Source organism: Rhamphochromis longiceps, linkage group LG23 (assembly GCF_057381845.1).
Source record: "Rhamphochromis longiceps isolate RC_006_pf linkage group LG23, R_longiceps_female_GT1.1, whole genome shotgun sequence".
NCBI classification, from domain to species: Eukaryota; Metazoa; Chordata; class Actinopteri; order Cichliformes; family Cichlidae; genus Rhamphochromis; species Rhamphochromis longiceps.
In genome coordinates this window covers 34,882,174-34,900,215 of record NC_140578.1, presented here as the reverse complement: position 1 = coordinate 34,900,215, position 18,042 = coordinate 34,882,174, and the positions used below count along the sequence as shown (strand labels likewise).

Genomic DNA, 18,042 nt, shown 5'->3' with positions numbered 1-18,042 from the left:
CACTCCCAGTCGCTGTGCTCATCCATTATTTATGGGGCACACGCACGCATAGGCCCAGAAATACACACTCGCCACACTTCTACTGTTTTTTTTTTTTTTTTTTTTTTCTTCCATGGAACACAATATATTCCAGAGTTGCTGACATCCTGACTGCTGTCAGTCCACGTGACCTCAGTGACAGCGTTGCTCCTAACCTCCGACCTCGCTCGCTCTAATGCCACAGCACTAACCCCGTCCCTCTCTCGGTTGCAGGTCTGCAGGGGTCATGAGGGTGTCAGAGGCCCCGCTCACTGTTCAGAGCAGCTGAAGCAGACATGGGCAAAGAAGTCTCGGATGGCATCGGTAGGCTCAGCCTCATCGACTTCACCAGCCACATCCTCCTTTGCCACAACCACCACTGGCTACGCAAGAAGTACGTTTTTGTTTTTTGTTTTTTACTATGCAACCTGAATAGTAAGTAAATTTTCGTAAAATTTGCTCGATACAATGTTTCCACGCATTCGCTGTCACGTGACACTACTGTCCAATCAGAAAGCATAACAAGATGTCGTAACTAAAATAGTCAGGAACACAGAAAGTTTGCGTGTTTCATATATTTGTTTTAGGAATGTGTGCAGTCGTCATCACTCCAAATGTACTTATATAATTGTCTTGACTCTTTTCCACATTTTTTTTTATTATTATAAAAACTTAAATCAAATCCAATGAGTTTCTTTTATGGTACTTCCTGCACACAAATTTAAAAAATCTATAGTTGGATGAAATACACTTAACTTGGGCAGCATGGACAATGTTACTATCTTAGTAAATATCTCACTATCATTTCTGATATTATGAATGAAAATGAACATTGACACGGTAGTTTGGTGGAATTTCACGGGGAATAATAAACCACAAGATCAATGAACTGTCACTCGGTGACAATAAAGTCCTGGAGTATTTCATCATGTCACGCTGACAGAGTACATATATGGATGTTGTTACATATTCTATAGCTATGCTGTAGTTATAAAAACAGCCTGTGTGTTCATATATATATCCAGGTTTAATAGAGTGTGTATTTCACTGACAGGTTTAGCATAGAAATGTAAATTTTTAACACTGCACAGAACTATAGTGCTACAGTCTGTCATATGATCAATAATCATTCATTACTTACCTGTGTATTTACCTCTTATTATGACCCAATCAATCTGTTATACCCTGACCTTATCCCCTTTTCACCAAAACGTATATTAAATCTATTTTAAGTGATTCTGTACTTAAGTCTTTTTAAAATCAGTGTTATTGATTTTTAGCCAGAAAAACTTTTGACAAATAAGACATGCTTCAAATAAGACATTTCAAATTTACACTCCTCTGAGGAAGGTAAAGTACAACAGATGTTCTAATGATGCTCCAATCGATCAGCTGCAAACCCAAATCATTTCCATTCATGTGTGCAATCTGTGCAGATGAACTAAGTGTCCTGCTTCTGATTTGTAACTATGCATCACAGTGTAGCAGTATGTTGTGCCAACATGCAAATCAACTTAAACATGTTCAGTTTATTATTGATTTATTTCAAGACATTTTTTCATTGCTCTCCCAGTGTCCATCTAAATTCAATGACTTCCAAAGCCTTCTGCTTTTGTGTTGATGCAGTTAGTTAAACTTACAATCTTTAACACTTACTAGATCAAATACTGAGATCTGATCTCATCAACTCTGTTAAGGTTGTTTAAAGTACCCAAAGAAGCTTGAAGCTCGCTGCCAACTGGTGTTTTGGAGCTGTAACTACAGAGCAACGCAGACATGAATAGCATAGCATTAGATGGTAGGGGTGGGGGAATAATCGATACTGTGTAGTATCGTGATATTTTGTTTGCTAATAATGTATTGATACAGGGACAGCAGAAATCGATATTTTGTTACAAAAAAGGTTTTTGTGCTCTGACTTCAGAGCATGTTGATCCTTTTTCTGAGCAAGAACCCTGACATTCCTTCACTGTCCAAATGTGTTTAACTTTTTTTATGGCAGCAATAAACATGACAGTTTACTTATTTTAATTTAAGACATGTTTTATTTTAATTAAGTTTAAAACTTTTTTATTTAATGTAAAATTTAATTTATTTTCAAATTCTTCAGTTGCTTAATGAGCTGCATAGTTTTCATAAATTTCATAGTTCAGAATAGCTATAATTGTACCAGATGGTTGCATTCAGTTAAGTTGGACTAGACTGTAATACAAGCCGTTTAGTTTGTCAACAATAAAACTGACTGAAATGAGAGAAAGACTCTGAGTGTGAGACTTTGATATTACATAAAATGAATATTGATAAAGTTTACCTTTATGTACAGAATCTGAATATCGCAAAATATTTTAAAAAATTGCAATAATATCATATCGTGCGTTAAGTATTGTGATAATATCGTATCGTGGGATGTATGGTGATTCCCACCTCTATTAGGTGGACATGTGCTGCAGTTCATTTGGGGTTGGGTTTTAACCTCCCAATCTGCTGCGGATTTCTTCTTCTTTTTAAAGTTTTCCGTTGCACAGTAGAAAAAATGGTCTTCTGTGCTGCCAGTTCTGGCTCTTCGAATGAATATACGAATCAGCCAAAGTGAAAACTGAACTCAACGTCAGGACTGGCATGTTACAAATGTATACCTCTGGAAATCTTTAAAACCCTGACACAGATAAAAGACATCAGATTATATGCCCAAGTTGTTGTTTTTCTTTCTTTTATGCTCAGTTTGAATTTGATAGTAATAGTGCACATAGCATTTACAACTTGTAGTCCTTTGTATGTAAAACTAGGGTTGTTAAAAAAACCCTTTGGGGGAAAAAAAACAACTATCAGATTAGATGCTCATTCACGTTAACACACATTAACATTATCCATTTAACAATTAATAATTACCTAATAGCCTAATAGCCACATTAGCCTTTTGCCAGTGATCATTTCGCAAATGGCTTGTGGCTAATAATAAAAACGAAGCGTAAATATTGGTGCTACGCAGCTAACGTTGTCAGCTCTGCCGGTCTGTAATGTTGTAATAGATGGTGTTAATTTAACAGGGTAAAACACAATTTTTGGGCTAAAGTGTCAAGTATCGAGTAGTTTCCTGGGTAACTGTATAGAGTTTCGAGCATCGTTGAAGAATACATAATACATGAAAACTTTGCCAAATTAATTAAAATTTGTATTTTTTCTTTTTAAAAACAGTCCTTTATTTTTTAAACGATGTTTGTTTGTATTGAAATACACATATTTTAAAAAAATGTTGATGTCTGTTTTCGCTCCAACTCATAAAGAGACCAATTTGCTACTCCCTGAATTCTTTAATGTAACACTAAGGACCAAATGATGATCTGTATTACTTATGCAGTCTAAGCATGGGGGATTCTAAACAGGCACACTGTGCAATTACCTCAGCCGTGAGAGACGAGACGGTGAAATTCAAATGCATCAAAGTCTGAAGCCAAATTTAGTCTAACACTCCAGTCCCATGATAAAATGTGTTTGGAAGAATGAGTGATTCGGTGAGGGACAAAATGGCTATCCATCACAAGCCCAGCGCTCGAAAATATCTGTCCAATATTGCAAATCTTCAACAGAGCGACTCAAGAGACTTCACTCATCAAAATGTCAGCAACAGACGCTAAATATTCAAAGCCATGTGCAGGACTCTGGAGTATTAAGCTGTTTTCCTTCAGAATGTGAAAATAATGTAAAGCAGCAGCCGGCATTGCTTTTGTCAAACCTCTGACAGGTCATAGAAATTCAAAATCTGATTCTCCAGTGCCCGGCTAGATTTTTAGCAAAACTCTTAGCCATGCAAACCACTGGGTGAGCGGTACATTCGCCTGAGCTGTGGACCGCTGTAAAAGTCAATTACTTTGACACGGAGGAATTGGATGCCACGTTTTTAAAGAGAGCAGCTCCCTCTTGCTGCCTCAGCTCTTTTGGGATGGATATAAACAATCAAGTCTCAGGCAGCCGCTTTGCTGCTCAGTGATCAGATAGGAAAATTGCTCTGATCACTGCGGTTGGTTGAACACACACGCAGCCAGTCACGTACACACCCAAGCACAGAGTAAGTGCTGTGATGTGTGCTTCCAGTTTTTGATGTGCAATGTGAATTTGATGAGCCCATTTCTAATTAACCTATTAATCATAGCTCTCATGTACCAGATGTCTACCCTCCCTTCTTGTGAGTCTGTGTATGTTACACACTGCATGGGACCAAGCTGTACAATTAAGGCATATCACCATGAATGAACTCGCACCATGACTTAAAACACGGGGAGGTCGTGGTATTACACAGATGCGTCCTGCAGTGGGCCATAGGTCCAAGGCAACTTATGTTCTGGGATCAGCAACCACGAAGAGGCATTTTATTTTGAAAGGCCTACTTTTTACTTTACGCCACATTAGACTGTAAACACGTGCTCTGCGTTAACAACACACCTACCAACTTTTGCAGCTGTTATCATGATGGGAGTGTTCCTGCTTTGGGCATAACTACAAACAAAGATTTAATTACAGCATTCTGCTTTGGAACATAATATAATACAAAAATCCGTGAGTAAAATCCTTTTATAAAATATAATATAAAATGTAAATCACACCGTATTATGTTTAATTCTAAAAAAACATCCTCATGTGGGAACTAGAAAGTGTGTTTGCTGATATTCTAAAGCAGCCCCCTTCAAACTGAAACAAACACTATAATATTAATGTGTTTTCTTACAGCACTAAGCTGTGCGCCTGCTGCATCTCGTCCACTCATGCCTATTGTCTCGGGCTGAACAGCTGCAGAGCTGCGAGACAGCGCAAAGAAAAAGTAATGACTGATGACCACAGACTGTGTTGGTGCCACCGACCGCCTGCCCTCCTCTTTCTCCTGCCTGCTACTGCATAGCTCTTTGTCACTGCAGACTTTCTTTGGCCCTTTTATCCAGTCTTTTACATTTATCAAAATGTGCCAGCTTTATGTTTGGTCTCTTTTATGGAGAATTTGCAGGGGAAATCTCAGTAGGTCTGCTCTCATAATAATTGGCATCACTTTCAACACTACACATGTCTAAACTGCATGCAGGCACATTTAATGTGCTGTGTGTCTCAGCTCACCAAAATTATGATTACTTTCTTAAAAAATACTTTTTCATCTATTTGAACTATTTTACGATTTTGCTACGCAGTAAGGAGTCGACGAAGATGGAAACATTACAAACTGGTCATTAAAACAAGAGGGATTTAAAAAAAAAAAAAAAACCCAAAATAATTCATTCAAAGAAAATGCATTTACATTGCTCATTTGTATGAAAGACAAAGTATTCTTTGTCTTTCATACAAATGTTGGATGTTTTACCAAACTGAAGCCAGCAATATGATACATCCATGTCTGAAAAGTGCTTGGGTTGTCAAACTCAAATCCACTTAAAATGAACTAATGGCTGAATTCCAACCATCCAATAATACTATTAGTAACACCTATGTTTGTTCTGCAGTAACTCAAGCTACCCATCATGGACAAAGTCAATTACAGTATGGCTCCATATTGCACCCACATACCGTCGGTGCAGTTATGTCTCCTGCTGCATTGTTGCTTTGTTTTTCAAAATAATATCCACAAGGCAAACTTTCATTACACAGCACTTTTTAGACAAGAATGCAGTGGATCTGATCTAATAACACAAAGTAAGTAAGTTTTATTTATTACGACACAGAATATAGCTACTGCAACAAAGGAAATAATTTAATGTGCCACAATGCAGTACTAATACACTTATTACTTTTGTATACTCTTATATGCTGTTGTTATTTACCTTATGTTTTTTTAAATGTACACATTTTTCCATGGCGTTTAATAATAATGATAATAATGATGATGATAATGATAATTCTTTCATGTTTTATTTATAATTATTAAAATTGTGTGAACTTTTTGTCTTTCCCAGTCGGCGTAAAGATTGAGGAAGGTCTCTACAACTCCTGAATCTTAGTGTCATTGCATGCCATCACTAATTTAGTATGTAAACAGTTGATAATAATTCTAACACTTATCTTTCGAATGAAAATTTAAATGAACATAGCATGATGAAAAGTGAGAGAGAATATGTCTGTAAAGGTGTTGGCATTAGTTTTTTGCCACGTCAGCTCTCTTGACCAGAATTTGCAGTTAATAAAAATTTTTTAAAAAATCAACAAAAGACACCATTGCAAAGGTAAAAAAGTTGTTGGTTTAACAAAATGTAAAGTACCTCTAGATTTAGCCATGCTATGTTAGCTCTCCTGCTAGCAAATGGTACTCTGTTACTGACACATTATATTGAACAACACACACAAAGTTAACATAATTGAATAGATCAGACAATTGTCACTATGCCCAATTTACCTTTTTGTGTCTGAATCAGCCACTACTGTTGTTGTTTTTAAAGAGCTGATATAATAAAAAAATATATAATAAAATTCTGTATAATCTGTGTTTCAAATTTAATAAAAATACTTTGAAATGATGGCGTCTAGCTTCTTGTTATTTGGAACTTACCCTTCAAGCATAATCATCCGAACTTCTTTCTCTCCCAAAGATGCTAGCTCTCATCGACACATTCCTGTCTTTCAGGTCCTCTGTATTTGCCAGCATCTCCCTGTAAGACTTTGCAATGAGAATGTCTGATAACGTCGACACTGAAACAATGAAGGTTTCCGAAGCCGCCGAACCCGCGTCATCTGCAAAAGACGCCAAGACTGAGGTGTCTGACCAGAGCCAGAACAGCAGAGATGAACATGGTTGCAACAATAAAAAGGACATACAGGTAAAGAATGCTGATTTATGTTCAACCTTAAAACGTGTCAGTAACAATTCTTCCATATCTGTGTGACTGTAACATTTAATTTTAGAATTATGGACTGCACAGCGATAGAAACACTGTTTTGGTACACCGGGTGTTTCTGTGAAAGTGCTGTAATGAAATGTAAAGAAGTGCTTCCTGCCATGTGCAAACACAGTGCAGAGCAGATACCTGAGTAGATTATCTTGTCAGTAGCATTATATCCTCATCGCGTACGACTCTGGATACTGTGACTACAAAAAGAAAGCAGCAAAAGTTTGTTACTAATAGCAGGGAGTCAAACATTCAGCACTACAACCAGACTGACAAAGAATCAGAGCCTTCATGAGTTTCTTCACAAATAAAACATTTATAAGCGTTATAACTAACTATCTGAAGTAATTTCTTCCTTTAGATCCTCAACATGTCTATTAGACCCCATTCCTACGACAGTGTTCAAAAATATTTACCATTAATAGATGTTACATTTTTAATACGATCGGTTTATCTTTATCAAAAAGGTTGCGTATGACAGGCTTTCAGGGTTGCACAGTTTTCCGTTTCAATGGTTTGAATTAAACTATTACTTAAAAATCTTTTACTTGATCCAGGTCTCTTAGTTATGGACTAATATCCAAAATCCTTTCATTTCAATTGTTCTTGAAAGAGTAGTTGTTAAAAGATTTCTGGATAATACAGAAATGGGACAGGTGGAGGTTAGAAATGACTTTCTTCTCACAGTGAGCTCATATCTGTGCTTCTCCCAATGGTTACAGTGTTTAACTACAGAGATTGGTATTAAAGGAAATGCACTGCAATAATTGGAATCATAGATAGATGTGTGCTAACATGAAAGTTAGCCAGGGTTCCACAGGGCTCTGTGCTGGTACCACTGCTTTATACGTTATACTCTTCTCAGAACAGAAAAGTTGGAAACAGATACTTAACTCTGGATCATGGCATTAACTTAGCATCCAAAAGACTTTGAGAAATCTTGGGAGGCATTTTTGATTGTGTCCTTCAATGCAGATGTTAAACAAATATGAATCGTTGCTGAATATCTCTAACATGTAAAAACATACTTTCTAGGGCTGATGCTGAAAAACTAGCTCATGTTTTCATTACTTAGGCTGGAGTACAGTGGTCCATTATTATCAGGTTGTACTTGCTTGTAGAGGTCTCCTCCAGAATACTATAGGATCTTTACCTTACGAGATAAAGTGCCTTGAAGCATTGTATAAATAAAGTTGAATTGAATGAGCACTAATGTGAAATGAAATGTCAGTTTCACAGTGTTTTGGTAGACTGGAGCCTCAATAAGCTGAGGACACTTACCTGACAACTTCAGCAAAGTCTGTCATTTCTTTTCCACACCTCGTTTCCATGAAAATTCAGTAGCAGTCAACGTCGAACACCAACTGCCCTGGGCATCTTCTGTCACCTGCGGCACTCCCAGCCGTTTCAGCGAGGAAATATTATTTCTGAAATGTATAATCGGCGCAGACAGAAATAATAATGCAGGGTTCAACTCTGCCTCAGCAGCACTGAGGTCAGTCATAGTGAGACTCTTCACTGCTGTCTACCTGGCTGCTGAGAATTGTTAAAGTTGTTAAGAAGTCACGGATCTTCCACAGGAGACATTAAACTGGTTATCTACTGAGGCTTCAGGAGAGCTGAGAACACTTTGACATAAACTGCTAATTAATAAGGTCTTTGACATTGCAACATTGTGCTTTGGGGGTGCAAAAAAATTAGCATTTGTTAATTTAGAGCAAAAACTGGCTCTGACAGGTTTTCCTCACAGAGGAATGCACACTAAAATCTAAATGGTGAAACTGTGAAATCTCTTCTTGTGTGGTCAAAGAAGCAAAATCCAGGAAAGACGAAGGATTGTCTCTTTGGCTGCTGCCTAAAAATAGGATTCAGGCCAATCTGGCCTTGTGGTTGGAGGAGGGGAGCGCGAGGGAGTCAGGCAGGCAGATAATCGGAGCTCAAATCCAGGCTTATCTTCCAACTTCCTGCGCCTATGTTACCCTGAGGAACAGAATGACACCAGCATGGGGGAAGCAGCATGGGAGAGAGGAGGAGATACAGGAGGAAGAGGGAGGGAGAGACGTGTGGAGAGGTTGTAAGAAGGAAGGATTAGGGAGAGGAAGAAGGTGGAAGAACACGAGAGACACGGTGTTGGAGAATGAAGGAAAGAAAGGAGAGCAGAGGCGAGACAAGAAAGTAGCAAGAAGAGGAAAGTAGAGGGACGATTTCTCCTCCTTAAATTATTTTAATCCACCACAACAAAGAAAGAATTTCAGCTATCAGCTCAAAACCCCCAAAATATATTTAGCCAAAGGCTAAAACTGAAACTAGAAGGCAGCTTTTGAAGCCCAAAATGCTCTTTTTGGATTAAAAAGTTGACTTCATAAGCAGTAAATTGGTCCAATTGTACAATCCAGTTCATCCACTCGTATATTTTGCTGCTGTAGCATTGTGTGGTCTGGTATGACCATTAGCTGAGTGACTCTGCTTCATGTCACCTCTACAAATGTAGGCTACTTGCGATTGTGCTGCTTTTTCTGTTTTGTGTGTTATTTTCTTTTTTGCCTTTTCCTCTCCCTGATGTAGTGATTTTATGGTTACTGGAATGCCGGGATATGCTGACGGCACTGACACAGCCGACCTTTCCGCTTGTAATTTCCAGCGGTGGAGGAGGTGAAGCTAATTCCGCTGCTCTGTGTAAGGGCATCAGTTAAATGCCTGAAATGTTCATTGTAAGAGGAACGGGTGGGGGAAGAAATGAGGGAGAGGACAGCGGTACCTTAAACGAGGCGAGGCGGGGGTGGGTATGGCGGCATCGGGGGGCAGGAATGCGTTCCGACAGAGGTAAAAGAGGGTGACTTTGCCACCATCTGCCTCCAGCTCTCCAGCTCTGTCCTCTGCGGCAGGACAGGTGGCTGGTGGCCGCCCTACTTCTGCTGACTTCAGCCCTTTCCCTCTCTCCCCCCGCTTTCCCTTTCCTTTATCTCCTGGCGGCATTGTTCATTCCCCACCGGCCCCACACCGCTCAATTAGCCGGTGAAGCGGTGCGCTCACGGTCCCTGACCACCCTCCACCCCCGCTACCCTCTCCTCCACATCCATATTACCTGATATAGAAAAGGGGCACGGCAGGTCACAGGCGTTGGAAATAGGCGAACAGCGGCCCTCGAGCTCAGTGAGGGAGGGGATAGGTTGTCCTTTTGATTTTTAGAGGACAGGTGGGAAGGACAGCGTTTGTGTGTGTGTGTGTGTGTGTGTGTGTGTGTGTGTGTGTGTGTGTGTGTGTGTGTGTGTGTGTGTGTGTGTGTGTGTGTGTGTGTGTGTTGGGATTAGGAAACAGAGGACTGGGCTCTGTTACAATTTACACTGAAATGGCTCCTGCCAGGTCTCCCCCTCCCTACCTTTTCCCTCCTCCGCTCTTCCCTTTACGTGCTACTGAGAGACCTTCTGTTTACTTACACACACACACACACACACACAGAGCCACCAGTGCGTGAAGCGCAGAGGCACCGAGCTGTCTCACACACTAGTAGGCGGGCGGCCTCTCTCTGCTTTCTGCACCTTACATCCAGCGCCTGCTTTCACGTGACAGCTAAATGGAGCAACGAACAAAACTGACCCGAATCCCTCACAGCCAAATGTCTGGCTTTTGTTTTCTGCGGCATCTTGCTAAGAGAGAGTGTGTGTGTGTGTGTGTGAAAGGAAGGGGTCCTGCAGTGCAGCCACTTTGGTAGCATATGCTATTCAGAAATTAATTCATTGCTCCCAGTAAATGATTATCTATCCATTATTTATCCAGAGAAAGTCTGTGATTTGGCCAAGGGTTGAGCAGACACTTTAACAATAATGAACACACAATAGTGCAGAATTTGGAGATAACGTATCAAGGTCAGAACTTCAGTGCAGTCACTAAGCTGATGCAGATTCTCACAGATTTTAGTCAGATGGTCTACAATCTACAGAAAGACTGAAATGGTCACATTTCAGTCTTTCTGTAGATTGTTCCAGCAAAAAGGAAAAATGAACCAGTCCAAGGACAGAGTGAGTGTTTCCCTTAGCATCACATCATATTTGTGATATAGCAAGGCAAACAATATAACGAGTATGGGTACATATTTAAATGTTTTTATTGATTAACTCATTCACTGCCAGCCATTGGCAGTGAATGAGTTAATAAAAATAAAAAAAAGCCAAAACCTATATTTTGTCACTGAATTGGCTGCAAGGCTGCTGCTTTTGCCGTATGCTCTTCTTTGGACAGACTTCAGCTTCATCAGCTTGGACGTTCTTCAGCCTTGGTGGTTGGTTAGCCTGGTTTCTGCTTAGATTGGCCCTTAAGCTCGTGTTGGAACGAGGACCACCATCGCCAGCTGCTCTTCAAGTTGTAGTCTGTCTAATTGTGAGAAGAGAGACTGGAAAAAGCTGATTGACATCGAGACCAGCAACAATTACAGCCTGGACTATAAAGACTATCACTAATTCTAGACTGTAAAGACTGGAGCTAGCTGGTTTGCAACAACTGAAGTTTCACCATAAGACGGGAATAGTTTGAAAAGTAGATTGATTTTGTTTAGTTCATCCACGATAACAATGCAATCAGCAGCCTCAAACAAAAATAAACTTGGACGGTTATGAATATACCCAGGCCACCCAAGTGAGGGTATGTGCGAGAACCACTGAGATTTATCTTTATGAGCCAATCAGTGAGAGAAACTCGAACCATGTAGACGCCCACTGAGCAGCAGCATACAAAGAACAGGGGTATATCCCCTTTCTGTAACCACTCAATATCCAGCTACTTTAGGTGTTTCCTAATGAGCAGATCACTCTAATCCAATAAAGGTTAAAGAAAAAAGTTGCCTGAGGGATGAAATGGGATTTACTCCTTTAAAAAAAAGAAGCAAATTTCATCTTAAACATGAGGTTTTCAGTGAGCATTTTAAATGACACGCTCTGGTCAGTTATCACGCCTAAATATATTATGACCATCTCGACTTCAGCCCCTAGCGCAGTTTCAGAAAGATTAGATGCTGTTTGAGAGCAGCATATACTTGTATTTTCTTGCATTTAACACCAGCTTAAGTTCAGTCAAATGAGACCGAACAGCATCAAAGACTGAGTGCAGTAATTCAGGGGTTCATATAGCAGATGATGATGATGGGATGCAGCATTAGATAAAACGACCACACATGCTGTATAAATGGAGTGCTAATATAAAAACGGTGATTGCTTAACTTGAGATTTTCATTTAATATCTTTTATTTTCGCAGACTGGTGTCAGCACATTTTGTTCTGTGCTCTTTAAGTTTTTTTTTTTTTTCTTCAGCCTGCGAACAGACATTAAAAAGACATCATAGAAACTGAAACCTATGAATTGTTTGGAGTTGCTCAAGCTCTAGAAGTGCACCCATGCACAAAATGTAGGCCACTCATATTTAATTCAAATATCATTTGTTACTTTCTTTCCCCCCCAAAAAAAGTCTTCCCCCTCCCTTTTTTTTTTTTTCCAAGCATCTGTGGTTTGTTTGATTTCATTTTCCTTTCCCTGCACCCCCTCCCCTACCTGTGGACAGCCTGTGAAGTACTCTAAGGTACGGTACTCTCGACATGCATGTTGCGCACGGATGCTCCGACCTGTCTCGTGCACTTGACTTGCGTTGTTTGCTTGGATTGAGATGGAAGTTGTACCCGTGTTACCTGTCACGCAGATGTCTGAAATGACTTTGCTGCAATGTGTTGAGATGCCGTCACATGACTGATAGCAGAGGCTGTGATGTGAATTATGAATGAGAATACGGCTAGTTTGGACGTTTCTTTTGTGCTTGCTGCATTGATGTTTCCTGTAGAAAAATGTGAGAAAGCTTGAGGTTTTTTTTTTTCCCTTTTGTTTTTTTTAAACTTAAGTTCCCTCTGATCAGGTTATTCGAGAAGTTATAAGAAGCTACAATCTTAGCAATGAAAAAAACTTGTGTCTGCTGAAATGTGAATTATTGGATCTGTATGACATGCTCGTAAGAATTGATTGTGCTCGCTGGCTGTTTCACTTTGGCTTGTCACTGTGATGTGTGATGAAATTGACACAGGTATGTATGTGCATGGATTTAACTGTGCCCACCTACTTGCACCCCTCTCCTTACCCCCTTAGTCCAACACCAGGCTAAAGCTCGTGCGGAGCCTGGCGGTGTGTGAAGAGTCGTTTCCTTGCCCTATTCCTGAGCCTTCAGCAGCACCCCAGGTAAAGACCTCCATGAAACCAGCGTTGCACATTAGAGGCGTGCCAGTTTGGACCATATATTGTGGCACTACCTGAGTAGTATCACGAACAGTTTGTTCATTTTTATTGTAATTGTAGCTGTTTTTAGATGGCATTTTTCCATGATGAGGTCAAATGAAAACACAAGGGTCTCACATGCCCACCCTAGTGCTAACACACTAAGCTAATATTAGCAAGTCAACCTACTTGGTAACAACTAATGGTTCTGCTGACCGTCGTGTCAGAAGGAATTTTGCTTTAATGCTAAATAAGAAACAACAAAGCTGTGCTTTTGCAGAGATGCTAGTCTGTCTCCTCAACTTTGTTTCACGGGCGCATGTGTGTTAGTGAGCCGTTTATAACTGACTGAATGAGTTACAACTAAGGAAAAATGGTTAAAAAGAGGCAGGCGAATTAGTTCATACCATTTTAGCCGTTTAGCTGATATCCGTCCACTTAGGTTCACTAATTGCAGCAGGCTAAACCATTTATAGCTGTATGTGAACGAGATTCTCCCACTGCTGCAGCTTATGCTCTTTATCTTCACGCTGATAATGGGAAATAAACTCGCCAGCATGCGAGTGCCTCGTTCTTTCACTGGTGTGTGTGTGCGTGCGTGCGTGTGTGCGTGCGTGCGTGCGTGCGTGTGTGTGTGCCTGTGCGTGTAAATGGAAGGTGGATAGCGCTACATTAACCCCGGGCCCCTGCAGCAATGGTATCTGTTATCCACAACAGAGCGATCGGATTATGAAGAAAATCACCCAACTCTGTGCTTCAGGATTGTACGCACACATTTATCCGCGCAGGCTGGTTTCATCCCTGTCAGCTGTATTTGGTGTAGTAAGTGTGAGACAGTTCATTGCCTTTACACTTAGATTTAGGAGCTTGCATATAGCTGTTGCCCTGTAGAACTGTAGTTGATCAGATCATCATTCTCACCTAGCAAAGGTCTGTTGACCCGGTAAGTTTAAAAATAAGGCCGTCAACTTCCTGTCCTGTCCTGGCACTTGGATCTCTTTTCTGTTGCAAAGTTGCGGCGGCAGTCTTGCCAATTTAGACCTTGTAACATTTACTCATCGCTCTGAGGTCAGCACGAGTCTGATTTTATGTTTTTACATTAACATAAAGGCACTCACAAGATTGCAGCGTGTATGGAGCCCACACACAGTGCTTCAACAAACTCCTCTCATTAGTTTTCCTCATTCAGTTAAACTACACTTTAGAAATTTCATTACGCTGAAGTCTTCACCATGACTTAAAGAGGCTGTTACAGATCAGATTAACAGGGTTCACTAGTAGTGAAAATAATGCTGGTTTTGACAGAGCTTTAAGAGCTCAGGTTAGCTTGTTGCTTTCAGCTGTTTCTGGAAGTCTTTCTTCAGAGCAAAGAGAGTTGAACACATTCCTGACACATGGAGGTAACTTCATTAATAACTCCTAACTTGATTCTTCAGATAACCTTTATTAGTCCCACACGTGGGAAATTTGTTTTGTCACAGCAGGAAGTGGACAGTGCAAAAGTTATGAGGCAAAAATTAGAATACAATAAGAATAAATACAGTACACAACTGTACAGAATAGAATAAAATAAAATACTATATACAGTAGAATACAATAAAATAATATACAATAAGATAAAAATAGAATACAAATACAAATACTATATACAACTGAGTAAAAATACAACGATGACAGAAAGGATTATTGCACTTAGTATTATTGCATATGTATGGATGTGTGTGCTTGATCAGTTAAAGTCTTTATTATGGAGTCTGACAGCAGTGGGGAGGAAAGACCTGCGAAATCTCTCCGTCCCACACCGTGGGTGCCGCAGTCTCCCACTGAAGGAGCTGCTCAGTGCTGTCACAGTCTGCTGCATGGGTCTTGATCCTTTTTGATTTATTCATTGATCTGTTGACATAAAAGCAACTTTGTCATCGCATATTGTCATTTAATGTCTATGGCAGTGGTGTCCAAACCCAGGCCTCAAGGGCCGGTGTCCTGCAGGTTTTAGATGTGTCCTTGAGCCATCGCAGATTATTTAAATGGCTCAATGACCTCCTCAACATGTCTTGAAGTTCTCCAAAGGCCTGGTAATGAACTAATCATTTCATTCAGGTGTGTAGAACCAGGGTGAGCTCTAAAACCTGCAGGACACCAGACCTCGAGGCCTGGAGTTGGCCAAGCCTGGTCTATGGTCTTTGGTTGCCGCACCACAGCTAGTTGCTTCCTGTGTGGCCCTTTAGGGGTGAGGTGGATTGATTATACTTCCTGTTATTTTCTGTAACAGGTGGATACTGGATGCTAGTAAACATAAAGCAGGTTTCACAGAAGTCTGTGTTCACCATTCTTCAGGCTGCGTAAATGCTCGAGTTCAGACAGTTTTCGCTGTTGTCAGCTCTGCGTGATGTCATGGAAAGTGGTCAACCCTAATATGGTCATCTCAGACAGCTCTGCGTGTGAATCACAAAAAAGAACAGGATGAAAACTGAGGGCTTGCACCAAGGCCCTGTTGTAAGGATTAGGAATAAGTACATTATTTTGAACTGTTTGTCCTGTAAACTTATTCTAGTACAGTCCAGTGGTAAAAATACAGTGGTAAATAGCGTAAACAAATAGCGTAATAGGCCCTGTTTAAACTTAAAAAGCAACAAATTGTTTTGAAATATTTTTTTAGTTTGAGATAAATTTAAGAGAGAAGTTCACCAATCTTGGTTTTATTGATATCCAAAGAGATAATTGGGATAACTTTCCCACATGTAAGCTATAAATCATAGTATATCTAGAGCCTCATATGAAGATATATAAAGTTTAATTCTAGCATAAGTTATAATTGTAAGCATACTCTGTTAATAAAGAGCAAAGTGCTCTCTTTAAAGACTGTAAGTCACTGTGAATTCATGTTTCATCAAGCCCAGTTTAATGTAGTCTGATGCCTCAGCCCAGCTTGTTAAGCTACAGGGCCACTTGCCTTGAAAGTGCTGACCTGGGATCAGTTCTTCATTTCAGCCCATTACAATTGAGTAGATGGACCTCTGATGCTTGATTAGCGGCCTTCATCTGACAGCTGTGATTAAATACCTGGCTGCAGCCGTCTGATGAAAACATCACATCATCAAAACAGAAAGCGCGGAGCTCCAGCAGCGAGCCAGCTTCTGCTTTGCTAAATCGACGCTTCTTTTGCGCCATATCTCCGGGCAAAAGCCCCCTCCCGTCAAACTTTACCCATTACATGCCGCTCTGCACAGCTCCTGGCAGACACACGCTCACGCACATTTACACACAGGTGTATCTGTTCCAGGCATTTCAGCCAGTCAGCACCGAGCTCCATAACCAGAGGGCGGTGTTATTCCCACAACGGTCTCGCATCGTCTGCACTCACACGATGTCCTGTATTACTGTCATCAATCATGTCGAGGAAATTACAATTTCCACACGTCAGCTACAGAGAGCTGTGGCACGCTCTAATTGAATACTCCTGATATTTCCCCTGCTCCCGTTATTGCCCCCAGAGTCGAGACTCCTTCTGCGACAAACTAACCTAGAGGGGTGAGGTAATGCAATAAGGAGAGAAAGAAGGGGGGAAAACACATTAGTATGAGTGCTGATTCTCAATCAAACTCTTATGATCATCCAATCCAAGCTTGTCCCATTGTTCACAGTTTCAAATTACTGTCTCTACTGTCAGGTAGTAACAAAGGCCCGTGTGGATCTGTGGACAGTCCAAGACGTCGCTGCTTTCTGTAGGAAAAACAAAAATCTACGTCTGCCCTTACATTGTTGGCCCGCTTGTCAGCTCCAATCAATGGCCAATATTTGGGGGTGGGTGGGTGGGGGGGGCTCTGAATGCACTTTTTTTTTTCAGGTTTTTTTTGTCTCCAAGTGACAGCATGTTCATTATATATTCACAAGACCATCATTTTCACGCTGTTTTCCCTTTATCTCGAGGTAAATGGATGTCAGGAAACAAATGAGGCAGCTCGCAACAGCTGCACATCAACCAGGCGGCTTCCATGTGATGCCGAGGGTGGCATTAAGCAGCAAACATCAGCGCTTCTCACCGGGAGGGGGGAAAAATGTTTTTGCTTTGACAAACCCACCCAGACGAACACACACAGACACGCGCTTGAACTTGCTGTCACTTCCACAGCACACAATCCTAGACTCATTTTCGCTTTTTCCCCAGTCTCGCTCAGGCAATTAGTCAGCCACGTTTCTCATTAGCATATTACACTTTCACATACATTCGGAGCGTCTTAAAACGAAGGCGAACGCGGCGTCTCATTATCTTGCTCCGCAGCTGTTACAGGGATCAAACTTGTGACCTTTCTCGGTTATGAGCTGCTCTCCCAACGCTAGGTCACCCCTCGCTCGCTCTCGTTCATTCATCTCGCTCTCACAGATTCTCTGATGTTAGCTTTCCACAGTTGTGTGTAATCCACTTACAGAGCGCTGGCAGTTCTTCTCCACTGTTCAACTTCCCTTTCAGCCTTGCCTGAAAAGCAAATCAGATACTGCTCTGAATGTGTGTGTGGTGGAGAAGAGTACGACTGAGGTAAACCAAGCCCATGTTAAATAGATTTAAATTAAATAAAAATCCACACAGTCATTTTAAAGAATTCTTCCAGTTGGAGGGGGATTATAGCTAAAACCTCTTTCTGCTGGATCGTAAGGAAGGAAATGCTGCCTTGTTTAATTTCAGGCTCCAGCTCAAGTTCTGTTCAGGTGGTTTAAGAAAAACAAGCTAATCTGTCTCTTAGTTATTTGAAACACCTTTACTTCCAAGTAAACAGGTTTCCATTACAGTGGTCGTCCTATTCTGTAATTAACCCAGAATTAAATGCTTGTGTTTGACGCCCTTTTCTAGATTAAGGTCTCATGTCTGCTCACGGTCACATCTAGCATTTGCGGGGCATTCAGTTTTCCTATTTCT

At 40.7% G+C, this 18,042-nt stretch overlaps 1 protein-coding gene across 12 annotated transcripts in view; it reads left to right on the top strand.

Moving 5' to 3' along the window:
* Positions 1 to 18,042, top strand: part of LOC146642470 (R3H domain-containing protein 1-like) — a 52,663-nt gene that overhangs the window by 8,875 nt on the left and 25,746 nt on the right. For 9 of the 12 annotated variants that reach the window (XR_014909648.1, XM_085398662.1, XM_085398657.1 and 6 more), the window contains exons 2-5: positions 253 to 412; positions 6,617 to 6,809; positions 12,430 to 12,447; positions 13,002 to 13,091. Coding sequence is in view for 11 of the 12 variants with exons in the window: in XM_085398662.1 (XP_085254788.1) it covers positions 6,657 to 6,809; positions 12,430 to 12,447; positions 13,002 to 13,091 (261 nt within the window). In the remaining variant the exon portion in view is untranslated. Of the gene's footprint in view, positions 1 to 252; positions 454 to 6,616; positions 6,810 to 12,429; positions 12,448 to 13,001; positions 13,092 to 18,042 lie in introns of all 12 variants that reach the window. The other 3 variants (XM_085398661.1, XM_085398663.1, XM_085398664.1) reach the window with 3 other exon arrangements.